Genomic DNA, 12,832 nt, shown 5'->3' on the forward strand with positions numbered 1-12,832 from the left:
ATTCACTGAGGCTTGTGCAGTTTTCACACATATGTTGACCAGGTTGTAATCACTGAACACCGCTTCAGATCATGAACGCACTAGTCACTAATCTTCAGTTTCAGTCTTCTATATTTGCTGAAGGTTCTTGGGTATGATTTTTATCTTCTTGAAATGTAGTTGTCGTTGTAGGATTACAATACATGTTTCAGCAATCACTGAACAGACTCGGTGATGATCGATGGAACTGAATAGAAAGAAACATAATGCTTCGATAGGTAAAAGCGATTATCATCAAATCAATGAGAGAGAGAATCAACAAAACCGCCAAATGGCCTTGATGGACTCAATTTGCCTCAATAGGTTCTCGATCGATCTAGATGGGTTCATGATTGGTCTCGATGGACTCAATTTGCCTCGATAGGTTCTCGATCTCGGTGGGTTCTCAATCGGTCTCAATGGATGTTAGGTTACGATGATGAATAACGACGTTGAATAAAGTGTTGAAGAATGTGATGTCGAGTTTCACACTTACAATGTCGAGTTGTTGTATTCATACATGAATATTCATAAGGAATATTACACATATATAACATTTCATGTAAAAACGGTTAAAACGACAAAAAAAAACTATATCGATATGGTTGTCATATTGAAGATAATTAAATTCTTGTTTTTTGATGCAATTTTTTTGATTAAAATACTAATAATTTTTAATATAATTTACTTTAGAAATTATGGGATAAAGGTTTTTAATTAAAAAGAAAATAAAAAGGCAAATAAGGTAAGGGTAATTGAAATGGACTTTCTTTTTTACCCCTAGTCTTAATCAATAGTTTTAATTAAAAAAATTATTTAATATGAGTTGTTGGATCAAATAGAGATGGGAGATCAAGATTTCTCGTTTGGTTTATAATAAAAAATTGATTTTTATTTAAACTTTCTTCTGAGAGGGGGAAGAGAGAGAGAGAGACGACTTTTTTTTTGTTAACCATGTATTTAGTATTAACTTACAAACAACGGTATTTTCATCTTTTCTATATATTGATATTATATTTCTTAATTATCTCATTTACTTAATTATCACATTCCATAATTTATCTTGTTAACTTAATTATCGCATTTCACAATTTTTCTCATTCCTACTAAAATTTGAAACTTTCAACTTTGATTCTCTTTTTATGCAGATAATTTATATCGAGATATCAACCTGAAGCTTGCAACAAAAAAACATGTATGAACTTTAAACAAAAATCATTGTTTCACATATAACTTTTTGGTTTCACCTATGAACTTTGTTTAAACTTCTTTAATTATTTTCTTTACTTTCTAGTTTCACCTACGAACTTTGGCAATGCTATTGGAATAACCAAAATTCAACACAAAACAACATTATTTATTTTAAACAAAAATCATTGTTTCACATATGAACTTTGCTAAAACCACCTTAATTATTTCCTTCACTTTTTGGTTTCACATATGAACTTTGGTGAAGTTTTTGAAACAAATGTTAATACGTGAAAAGAAAGAAATTTAATTATGTATAAGACCTATGACTTAAATAAACATAAAAGTGAAACTTAAAAACTAAAACCTTAAATAGGTAAATATTTACTGACATTTCCATACACAAAAAGTCAAAACACAAAAAGTCAAACACGAATTCTTTAAGAATTGGTATCATTTTCTATAAGCTCTATATATTTGTTATCAATGTTTCTTATTTCTTTTTAGTTTTATTACTTTATATGAATTTACTTTGTTCGAAAGTATTATTCAAAACACTAACACACACAAGGGTGGGTACGCCTTGAAAAATGCCATAACCTCGCCGTAACTCGTAAGGCTTGAAGGCTTTGACATCGCCGCCACGCCACACCTCACGTTATTTAGAACCTTGCTTACATCTTAGATGTATTAGAGTAAATGCATCAACTCAAATTGCTATTGTTTTGTAGTCATGCCACCAGAATGCATAAAAATGATCTGGAATGGAGGAATAAACATCACATCCTTTTACGTTAAGTTATGCAGAACAGTATTTATTGATAATTCTCATCGACAGTATCTTCCAGCCCATTAAGCGCCAACCCTATCACGAGGAATTAGTCGTAGCTCCGAGCCATGTTTCAGGAACACATTGCCTGTCAAAAAATAACCCGTATCAGATTAACACCATCTAAAATTTCAACCATGATAACACTAAACAATCACACACGAGAGCCTGATGCTGTATCATACCACAAGACAACAAAATGGATCTTTAAGGATGCCCAGCCGTCTTAATAGAGTGCTTAGTGGGACTTTAAGTTTATAGGACCAAGGTCTGAGAACTGTATCATATCTAAAGGCATTACAATAAGTTGTTGACACAGAGTTAGGTGACCTAACAATTCTATCGACGATAGAACTTGTTAGGTATCCTAGCCCTAGCAACTTGTTGTAACGCCTTTGAACAGAACTCCTCTTGTTTGGTCCTCTTAAAGTTAAAATCCCATTAGATGCTCTATTAACACCATCTAAAATTTCAACCATGATAACACTAAACAATCACACACGAGAGCCTGATGCTGTATCATACCACAAGACAACAAAATGGATCTTTAAGGATGCCCAGCCGTCTTAATAGAGTGCTTAGTGGGACTTTAAGTTTATAGGACCAAGGTCTGAGAACTGTATCATATTTAAAGGCGTTACAATAAGTTGTTGACACAGAGTTAGGTGACCTAACAATTCTATAGACGATAGAACTTGTTAGGTATCCTAGCCCTAGCAACTTGTTGTAACGCCTTTGAACAGAACTCCTCTTTTTTGGTCCTCTTAAAGTTAAAATCCCATTAGATGCTCTATTAAACACCTTGAGGTCCTAAAAGACCTACTTTGTTGTAGTGCCAGTTACCAGAAGTCACGTGAAATGCAACCAGACCAGGATGGATGTATTAAAATGATGATATCGTGCAAGAGAAGAAGCGTAAATGCATTCAAAGTGAATCCAAGGGCACAGTCAGACAATAAGCAAGACTTTTGTGTCTCGAACCAGATAGCATGTGTCCTAGTACCTAGAGTGGGCATACATACAACTTGCTATAAATTATAACTCACGCTTGGAGATAAGATCTAAACGGTCACAAAGTATCCAGTATTTTGAAGGCCAAAATGCAACTAAATTTGGCTTAGTTTCTATTTAGTGTGATGATGATTTTCTTATCTCAATTAGTGTAACGGAACATTCAATTCTTCCCATTTTCTATTTCTTTTGAACATTAACCGGTAGTAGATCTTGTAACAATTGACGGCATGAATGCAAAGTATAAAACCCAGAATAATTTTGCACAAATAACACATTGCAATGTCTGATTGTTATCAACTTCTTCAATTGCCTTGGTCAAAAGATGGATTTCAAACATGTAACATGTATATATAAATGCCCGACCTGTACATCTACACAATAATACTAATTTCATCTCTTCCTTCATCCACTAACAGCTAAGCTGCCATCTCCTCTATCATGTTCACATTTCCAACGTATTGCATGTTAGTTTACAAATGCCAACTGTTATCATTGACACTTGTTCTAACCAGTTCTAGGTTTAGAGAATGATTCAAAATGCATCAAGCCAGGGTAAGGAGAAAGTGGTGTAGTAGTTCTTCATGAAACTTGGCTAATAAAAAGTATCTTATCTATTCAGATTTAATTCCTATTATACATACTGTATTTTATAAAGCATTTAGGTTTTTTTTCCTTAAAAACTTGTAATTTTTCAAGCGTTCAGCTTATAAAACATCAGGTATAAATTATTAATGCATACAAAATCTTTCAATTTCTAAAATATTCCTAATTTGCCCTTCTTTAAATGTTAAAGAAAGTTTTTGGAAACCTCTACTACCCTTCCCAAATATATGGTCAATTGGAAAGCTCCACTCACAATAGCTCCATTTCCAAAAAACAAAAAATCATAAGTAAATTAAAAACAATTCAATTTTCTGTTTACAATTGAATTTTACATTTTGCTGAATCCGGCAGGTACACTCCTAGTCTTATCTATTCAGATTTGATTCCTATAAATTAGGTAATAGAAAAAGTTGTATGTATTTCTGCTGTGTATTTTTTATGATCAATTGGTTATGTAAACCTTAAGAAAAGTTATGTAGTTGTGACTGGTCACCAAATTTGTGGGTATATTTTGTCTTTTTGATCAGTATAGACCTTTTGGACAAGGGATTTAACAAGGTAATCATACTTGACCCTCAGCACTAATCTCAGGGGATAAATCTAAAACTGGTTACTGTTTAAATTTGAATAAACTTTTTCTATGTTGAAATAATTAAATAGACGGAAATAGTAGAATTATGAGTAAATCACAAATTTTGTCCCTGTGGTTTCATCTCGATTATGAAAAAGGGTCCCTCAACCCTAAAATTCATGATTAGGGTCCTCATTGTTTCATTTTCGTTATAGATTAGCTCCCTTACCCTAACTCTGTTAAAAAAATATGTTGACTCATAGGCATTTTGCTCTTTTTCTCCTTTTCCTTTCATTTTCATTTTATACAATAATCTATACTATCTTATAAACCAAATTTATCAAAAGTCTTAAAAACAATTTTTAATGCACAAAGTACTATACATTTATGCACAAAGTCTTAAAAGTCTTAAAAACAACTCATAATGCATTAAGTACTACTACTTTATGCATTCAATCTTAAAATCTCTTAATCTACAATTAAAATAACATATAATACAAGTTACCAATGCACATTATTACTTTTTTCTTTTCATGTTCCCAAATACTTTTGACACCTTTCACTCATGTCTTCACCCTCTCATACCTCTATGTCTTCTCCACATCCCCCAATGTGAGATTCAAACTGATATTTACCATGAGTTATTAAAAGTTCTCTCATTCATCTCCCATTCAATTGTTCTAGAACTCTCGGTCTCTCTCTCAATCTCTTGATTATTTGCTCTTGGTGTAAATCGAACACATATGTGGTCGTTTAAATATGTTGGATTTTAAATATATTGGATCTTAAACTGCCATACAATTTTTTTCATCAATAGACTGTAATTGGAACCATAACTCTTATTTATTCAAATTGTATTAATACGTAAAGACCAAGTGTAACTTATATCATCGTTAAATCTTCTCTAATAAAACCAGTGAAACTTCAAAATCGTCAAAATTCACGGCTCCCGCCGCATTAGATACACAACTAGTTAATATAATATACACATATTATTAATATATAAATAATAACCGTGCATATATCCCCTTCCCGCCAATGCACACTTCTCCCACCATTTTTCCGGCAATCCCCTTCTCCAACTTGAAGCCCAACCCCAACAGCCTTCGTCTTCCTCCCCAAAATGACCACCTGCAACGGCCTTTGCCTCCCTCCAACATGTGTATTTGGTGTGTAGATTTAAGGGTTCAGATGGATCTAGAGAAAGATCTCTCCTTGAAGTCAATTTTGGTTTTTTTGAGTTTCGGTTTTTATCCTCATGGATTTTGATAGATCTACTTTCTTTTTCTGATGAAAGCTCGAGAAATGGGATGTTGGGTTGCAAGTGATTCTGTTGGGTGGTTGGAGTTCACAGATGGTGTGTGGGTGGGTTGCATGTGTAGTTCATCAACAGTTGAGTTTTTTATTTTGATTGAGTTAAGAGTTGGAAGATCTAAACTTAGTTTTTGATATCTTGTTAGATTTACAGATTTGAACTTGGTTATTTGAGGATTTGGTACATATGGATCAACATTCATATTTCATTGTCCATGATGAGGTCTTTTGAGGTTTTTTGAGGGTTTTTATCTCATATTCAATGATTCTTGTATGGACTCAAGCAATCAACGATTATAAATTGGTTGTATAAATTGATGATAAATTGGTGTTGAAGTTTATCTTTTGGATGATGATAGATGCACACCATGTATTTGATGAATTGATGTTATATGTAAAGTTGAACTAAACAAGTTATGATCCATACTCAAGGGTAAAACAATCCTTTCTATCATTCAGGCCGTTAATTCAAGAAAAAAGTTAAACAACAACACATTATTATCCAAACAGACACATTTATCCACACCGGACTTGATAGAAAATTTGATAAACAACCCCAAAAATAAAGATGGCAATGAAAATAAGATAATGATACCGTAGGTGATTGTAATGAAATGGTGGGACTGATGGAATTGATAAGGTTGCATATATGTATAACTCTCAGTAATGCATCTTTTGGTTAGGTTAAGTCTTTACGCCGTCATAATAGTCCCTTTCCACTTGATTAAAAAGGCAATCAAAGAAATTGGTCTTACCTCTAGTGTTGCAAGGTTTCATATATATCAAAATGTATCATCAATTTTCTGCCTCTACTAACTGAAATTGACATCATCTTCCAGAAAACATTGGTCTTAGGTTTCTGAGGGTCAATTCATCTACAATTATTCATGTCTCACTTGTAGTTCCTAGACTTTTGTATAGAAGGTGGAGGACCATATGTTAATGAGGTCCATGTGGCAATCTACTTTATACAAAATGTCATAAAATAAAATAAAAAAGTAAAAGAACCCATAAGTGAAAAGAACATGAAGTTACAAACAGATTGGCCAATTGTGGACCTAGAATTGCATAATACTTTTATAATCATAAATAGCATATTAATGACAATGCAAACTTAAACAGTATAATAAAAAACGCATCACTAACCGGTTAACAACCTACAACTCTTGGTATCTATAACTTAGGCACTTTTTGTATCAACAGCAATCAATTGATATTTACAGAAATATGCTAAACAATCTAACTTGTATCATAATCAAATTCAATGACCATTTTCCCTTGTTGATTAAATAACTCTTTGACGTGTTCCAATAGTATGTTGCAATTCGATTATAATTTCAACACTTACCTATCCATGATACTAAAGATGATCAAAAGAATTCATAGGAAAATTTGAGAGATTTGTACAACTAGGAAATTATTTGCAGAGTGATAAAATTGAAACCTGAACCAGACTATATCTATTTATATCAAATGGGGTGCATGTTAATGTCATACGTAATAAGTAAGAGAAAATGTAATGTTCATGAACATGATTCACACAATGCTACAATGAGTATAAAACATGCTTGTCAACAAGGGAAAGAAGAACTCCAATTGGCTTCTTTCCAGCACCTCTATTAATAGCCATGCACAAGCCCTTTGTGCAATGACTTGACAAATATGTATTATCCAAGGACAGCAAGATCCCATAGTTAAAAATCCAAAAAATAAACTCAAAAGTCATCATATACTCGTCACTAGTATTGATGTAAAAAGTATAGATGTTATTGATTCTATTACACCAACAAGCTCTATTGCAAATTGTCGAGGGATACTACTAGTGCATGACACGTGAATACCAGGATATGGAGATTTTAAGAAGTTAATACGAGAGTGCACTTGTAATATATATATATATACACACACACACACACCCACACACATATATATATATCATATATATGTGTGTTTGTGTGTGTGCACGCGTGCGTGTCTCACATACAATCTAAAACTAAAGCAACAAAAAGAAAAGTTATTTGTTCTAATAATATGGATTCATATGAACATAAAAGCAAAGTTATGACTTTTATGTTCATATGAATCCATATTATTAGAACAAATAACTTGTCTTTTGGTTTTTTGTGTTTAACAATTATAAAACTCAAGTTGTCTTTCGATATTAACCTTGGTTTCTAATTTTGCATATTGCAAATTTTCATTTCTTTTAGTATCTTCTTGTAAAACAAAGATCAAAATCGTCCATTGTATATCATGATCCCCATATCCCCATGAATTTGTAGTCAACACCGCACGTAGTGGCACCTTGCCAAAGCACCCAATATGAGAACTCAACAAGAAGCACACCCTCCTACCTAGCTAGCAAGTGATTACAACAAGACATGATATGCTATGAGGACCCTTCTCATTGGGTTATGTCATTACTAGAAGCCAAAATTTTCTATGGATTATAATACTAACTACCACCAAAAAATGGTTCACATTTTGCATACTTAAATGTATATTACACAACATCCACATGATAAAGACAATATGAATTATATATAATATAAGCATGTAGATGTGTTAAGATAGTAGTAAATCTTAATTGTAATGACATGTAATACATAGACTTTACAAAACTTAGAATCAACAAAGTAAACCCAAGTAGGTGATATTGCAGGGCAAACTTGCAAATTAGGACTATTTCCAAAATAGTCGATTGTCGAAGCTTGATACGTGACAATGATGATTGTAATAGAATAGTAGCATGTATTAACTATAACAATAGATGTTACAATACCTGCACTTTGTTGAGGATTGATTCCAACACCATCTGCAATATAAGTATAAAATAATGGATTTAATATATTACTACAAATTGTTTATGCAACTTTGAAATCAAGTTAAAGATCAAAAGCATTATACAATTAAAACTCGAGAGCATTTTGAAGGATATGATCAAGTGATAACCACAACATTTTTCAAGGAAAGATCCTTCCTTTGTTCATCGAAGTTATTTTAATCAACCCTACAATCTGATGTCACATTTTTTTTGTTCGTTATTTGAAAGGCCTATGTTGATTACAAGATCTCTTTCTCATATTATGCCTGGTTATTTAGATTTACACAACATTTGGTATGAAGAATTGGAGAAGAAACCTATGAGATGGAATGAACCAATTCCTCAAGAAATGTGATTCCTTTTATTTGATTGATATTCATTCCATGACAGAGGTTGTTCTTTTTATTCCATCATGAATTGAAAAATCATAATGTATCCCATTTTTATCATGGAATCTTCAATAAAACAACTCCTAAAAATTTCAATACTTCAATTAAATATTTTTTGTTTTTAAAAAAGTACTATAAAATCTATTTTTCTTATTATAATCTTATTTGAGATTTTCATGAGCCTTTATTTTGTAAAATATTATTTTTTTATATAAAAAATTGAATAACTTTTATTAAGATCTATGATATTAATTGCGGCGCTATTGCGGCGATATCTCTGATAGCAGACCTTTGCAAAATATCAGCGGTTAAAATTGCGGTTAAAATTGCGGTAACGCAATTAGCGGCGCAATTTACCGTAATTTTGACCAATATTTAGTGTAAATTTCTTTCAATATTAATGCAATTTTTGGTGGGTTTGGGCTTTATTTTCAGTCTTGGGCTTTCGATATTAATTAGCTTATGTTAAGTTAGTCAAGGCTTTTTTTAGGCTTTTAAGAACTAGGTTTCTCACTTGGACTGTTAGACGACCACGACTTCTGCTTTAGGGATGATGATGATGATCACGTTGGAGATGAAGAGGGAGAAAGGGAAAAGTGGGAAGCTAGTCTAAACGAAGAAGTGAACGTATTAGATGATGTTGACTCAGATGCTGAACCTATTGCTTGTGATTAGCTCGTTTATGAACACTTTTCCTATTTTACAAATGATGTTTATGTAGGCATATTATATATATATAATTATATATAATTCTAAGAAATGTTATATGAATCGCTATTTTTGGACCGCTATACCACCGCTATTGCACTGCTATAACCGCTATTTCAAATCTCGGTCCCAATCGCAATTTGTATTTTCACCACTATACAGCATAGATTAAGATATATACAATGTAGAAATAAAACTATATGTTGCATCTACATGTAATATAGAAAATTTGTATGAAACCTACTATCTACTAAGAAAATTAAAATACAAGCATTAATTAAACTTTTGCTAACTATGTAAAGGTTAATTATAATACGGGCTTCTTATTCGGAGGTCTTCAAATGTTTCTCTTCATGCCTATTTTGACTCTCTGCATGCCTATTTTAATGTTGATTTGGCAAGATATCCAAATGACAGACGATCTACTAAAGAATATTGTCTTTTTGTTGTTGAAACCTAATTGGTCGGAGCTCCAAGACACAACGTATTGTTGCTTACTCCAGCATTGAGGCATAATATCGTGCTCTGTAGGTAAGGTGTGTTGGTTGGCTTCTCTCCATGAGCTATGTTTACCACGTATTCAATAACCTACTCTTTTCTGTGACGGTATTGGCGCTTCTTACTTAGTTGCCCTTTTCTTGTACTTAATCTGGACAAAAAAAACATCTAGATATAGATTGCATTTCATTAAGAATAGGGTTTTCTCTTGTTCTCTCATGGTATGATATGTTCTACCATTTAGCAGCTCGATTGATGTCCTTACAAATGGTCTATCTACTACTCGCTTTCAATTCCTTTGGTCCAAGTTTCACATCCCTCGGGCATTCATCTTGAGGGGGGATGTTGGATTATAGTTCAATCAATCGATGTCATACTTAGTATTTTACTTCTATTATTTTATTTATTTTGTTGAGAGTTGTTAAATCTCAAAAACCTCTTTGTCTCTCTCTCTTTATGTATAATAATTCTTGCTTCTCTTCTTTATTCGATACCAGACCAGGCCCGGCCCTCGCCACATGCACCACGTGCAAGCGCACGGGGCATTACAAGCTAAGGGGCATCACGTTTTTATGTGTTATTAGCTTTGGTTTAATGATCAACTATAAACATGCCCAAACCCAAGCCTCTCGGTGCATCAATTTAGTGGCTAATTTAATTAGAGAAAAGCCGCATAAATACGTAATACGATCATCAAACAAGTCAACAACCAAGCTAATTTAATTCGATTTTCTAGGCGACGTTCCATTCCAGCCAAAAACAACAGCTATGAAGCAAGGATCTAAGACGTCCATTGGCCCCTGCCTCGTGTCGCCCTCAATTGTTCTATATCTTTATCATTAAACGTTAATTGAGTAATAGGTTCTAAAATCTAATAGACTGGATTAGGTTAACTTAATGGTTATTTCGAATTGACGATAGTTTCATTGGTTATTAATTATGATTTCTATTTCGATTTCAACAAGCATTTAACAAGATGGGTTATTTGGTTTAAGGTTCGTGACATCGATCCTCAATTGTATCTGGGTATGAAACTATTCATAATCCTAAACTCTAAATTCCTAATTTGTGTTTGGTTAACCACAAGGGTGGTGCCTAATTGATTTGAGCTTGGCTCCAAAGGTCAAAAGTACCAGGAGGTCCCAGGTTCAAATCCAAGGAGGAATAAAAATCCCCTTGTGGCCACGGAGGTTCAAATGCGGTGGCTCCGGGCTATCTGCAAAGCAGGTGGTCGCCCTGGAATTAGTCGGCTCGCATAGCGGGTTGGATATCCAGGTCAATAAAAAAAATGTGTTTGGTTATTGATATAACTTATTGTTTCACTGTAACAAAATGTTGATTTGTTATATGTACTTCATTTAGTCTGTAAATATAGTAAATATTGTTGTTTGCACTTTGCACAGTTTAATTTTTGTTGGTTTTTTAATTTGTAATTGTTTCCTTTAATTTTGATTTGCTTTTTTGCACATTTATTTGCTTTGTTGGCAACAAAACACAATGATAGTTTTTAAATTTAAAAAAAATGTGGCTTTGGAGTTCTAACACAGTGTGGTCTGGTTACAATCTAGGAGCCTTAGGATGCATAGGACTTGACTATAATTGAAACAAGTGTGTCAAAATTAAAGTTGTTGAAGTCATATTTACAATCCATCATAACTTAATAGAGGTTAAACGGGTTAGCAATTTTGAGTATCGAAGGTAAATATTAAACAAATGTTGAATATGAAAAATTAATAGATATTTTTGTTTCAAAACGTGCAGGAATACATCGTTTTTGGTTATGTACATTTATATCTTGTTACTCGGGTTTATGTATTGACATAGGGGCATATCAAGACCAGCCAGTTCAATACACACAGAAAAAAACATTCTCTCTCCCTAATTCTTCCTTTACCACGTTATTCTTCAATTCTGAGACCATTTCCATTATCCAGTCACTCTTTATAGCCGTTAGAACAGAAGATAGCCATGTTTAGACATGAGATTAAGGCTTCTTTTACTCATAACACATAATTACAAAATTTCTGATCTTTAATCGGGACATACATTATATTTAAGTAACAAATTGCAAGAGTAAAGCATAAGCACAGAAAATTCATAAATTAGATGAATAACAGTACCAAGAATCAATTGCCAATGAAAAAACATTAGCCCTAGGGGATGATATTAAACATAAATACACCAAGTGAGTTACCGTTGGTGATGATGGCGCTAGTTTGAGGAGGAACTTTGAATTCTTCGGCTGCAAATTTAAGAACAGCAGTGAATGGAGCTCCCTCTGGAACGCTAAACCTAAAAACATAGCAAGATGTAGCAAAACAATTAACGATAAAAATTGTATACAGAATCAAACAGAAAAATCGAAACCCTAAAGAAGAAAAAGGCGATCGGTTACATACACTTTGAAAGGAAGCTTGGGATCAGAGGTGAGGGTAACCTTAAACGAAACTTTCCCTCCGGCACCACTCGCCATAGCAGCAGATCTTTTCTTGCTTCACCGCTGAATGCCGTTTATTAATAGTTTGTTCCCATACCCGAAAATTAATTATCGAATGAATTACAATTTGGTCTGTATGGCTAAGGGGGTGTTTGGATTACCTATAGAAGTTGTTTTTAAATTTATTTTAGTCTGATATTGGTCATAAGTTTTTTGATGTTTGAATAAGAAAAAAAATTGTTTATATCGGTATCAAATTGGTAATAAATTATTTTTGATAAGTTAATTATTCTTGACTTATAAAAAAACTATTTATTGTCAGTTTACAATTTTAACCCTGTTTTATTTACCTCTGGTTTGATACCACCTAAGTTAATAAGCATTTTTACAACAACAAAAAAAACATAAGTTGTTTTAAATAAACAATCTCAAACACCTC

At 32.9% G+C, this 12,832-nt stretch overlaps 1 protein-coding gene across 1 annotated transcript; it reads right to left on the reverse strand.

The window, feature by feature from the left end:
* Window positions 1–1,894: 1,894 nt before the first annotated feature.
* On the reverse strand, window positions 1,895–12,529 carry LOC112504280 (ubiquitin-fold modifier 1-like). Its single transcript, XM_025108219.1, has 4 exons — window positions 12,356–12,529; window positions 12,151–12,248; window positions 8,320–8,352; window positions 1,895–2,123 (listed from the first exon to the last, which is right to left on the reverse strand). The coding sequence occupies exons 1-4, from the start codon at window positions 12,427–12,429 to the stop codon at window positions 2,059–2,061; spliced, it is 270 nt and encodes an 89-aa protein (XP_024963987.1). The 5' UTR covers window positions 12,430–12,529; the 3' UTR covers window positions 1,895–2,058.
* Window positions 12,530–12,832: the final 303 nt, after the last annotated feature.

The sequence above is a fragment of the Cynara cardunculus genome, unplaced genomic scaffold (assembly GCF_001531365.2).
Source record: "Cynara cardunculus var. scolymus isolate 2C unplaced genomic scaffold, CcrdV1 Un_Scaffold_5086, whole genome shotgun sequence".
NCBI lineage: Eukaryota > Viridiplantae > Streptophyta > Magnoliopsida > Asterales > Asteraceae > Cynara > Cynara cardunculus.

Excerpts from the sequence above, each read along its gene's own strand:
- LOC112504280 (XM_025108219.1), bottom strand. The coding sequence starts at position 12,429 with ATGGCGAGTGGTGCCGGAGGGAAAGTTTCGTTTAAGGTTACCCTCACC. Across the intron at positions 12,249-12,355 it reads CCCAAGCTTCCTTTCAAAGT|GTTTAGCGTTCCAGAGGGAG; the intron begins GTATGTAACCGA and ends CTATGTTTTTAG. Across the intron at positions 2,124-8,319 it reads CAATCCTCAACAAAGTGCAG|GCAATGTGTTCCTGAAACAT; the intron begins GTATTGTAACAT and ends ATTTTTTGACAG.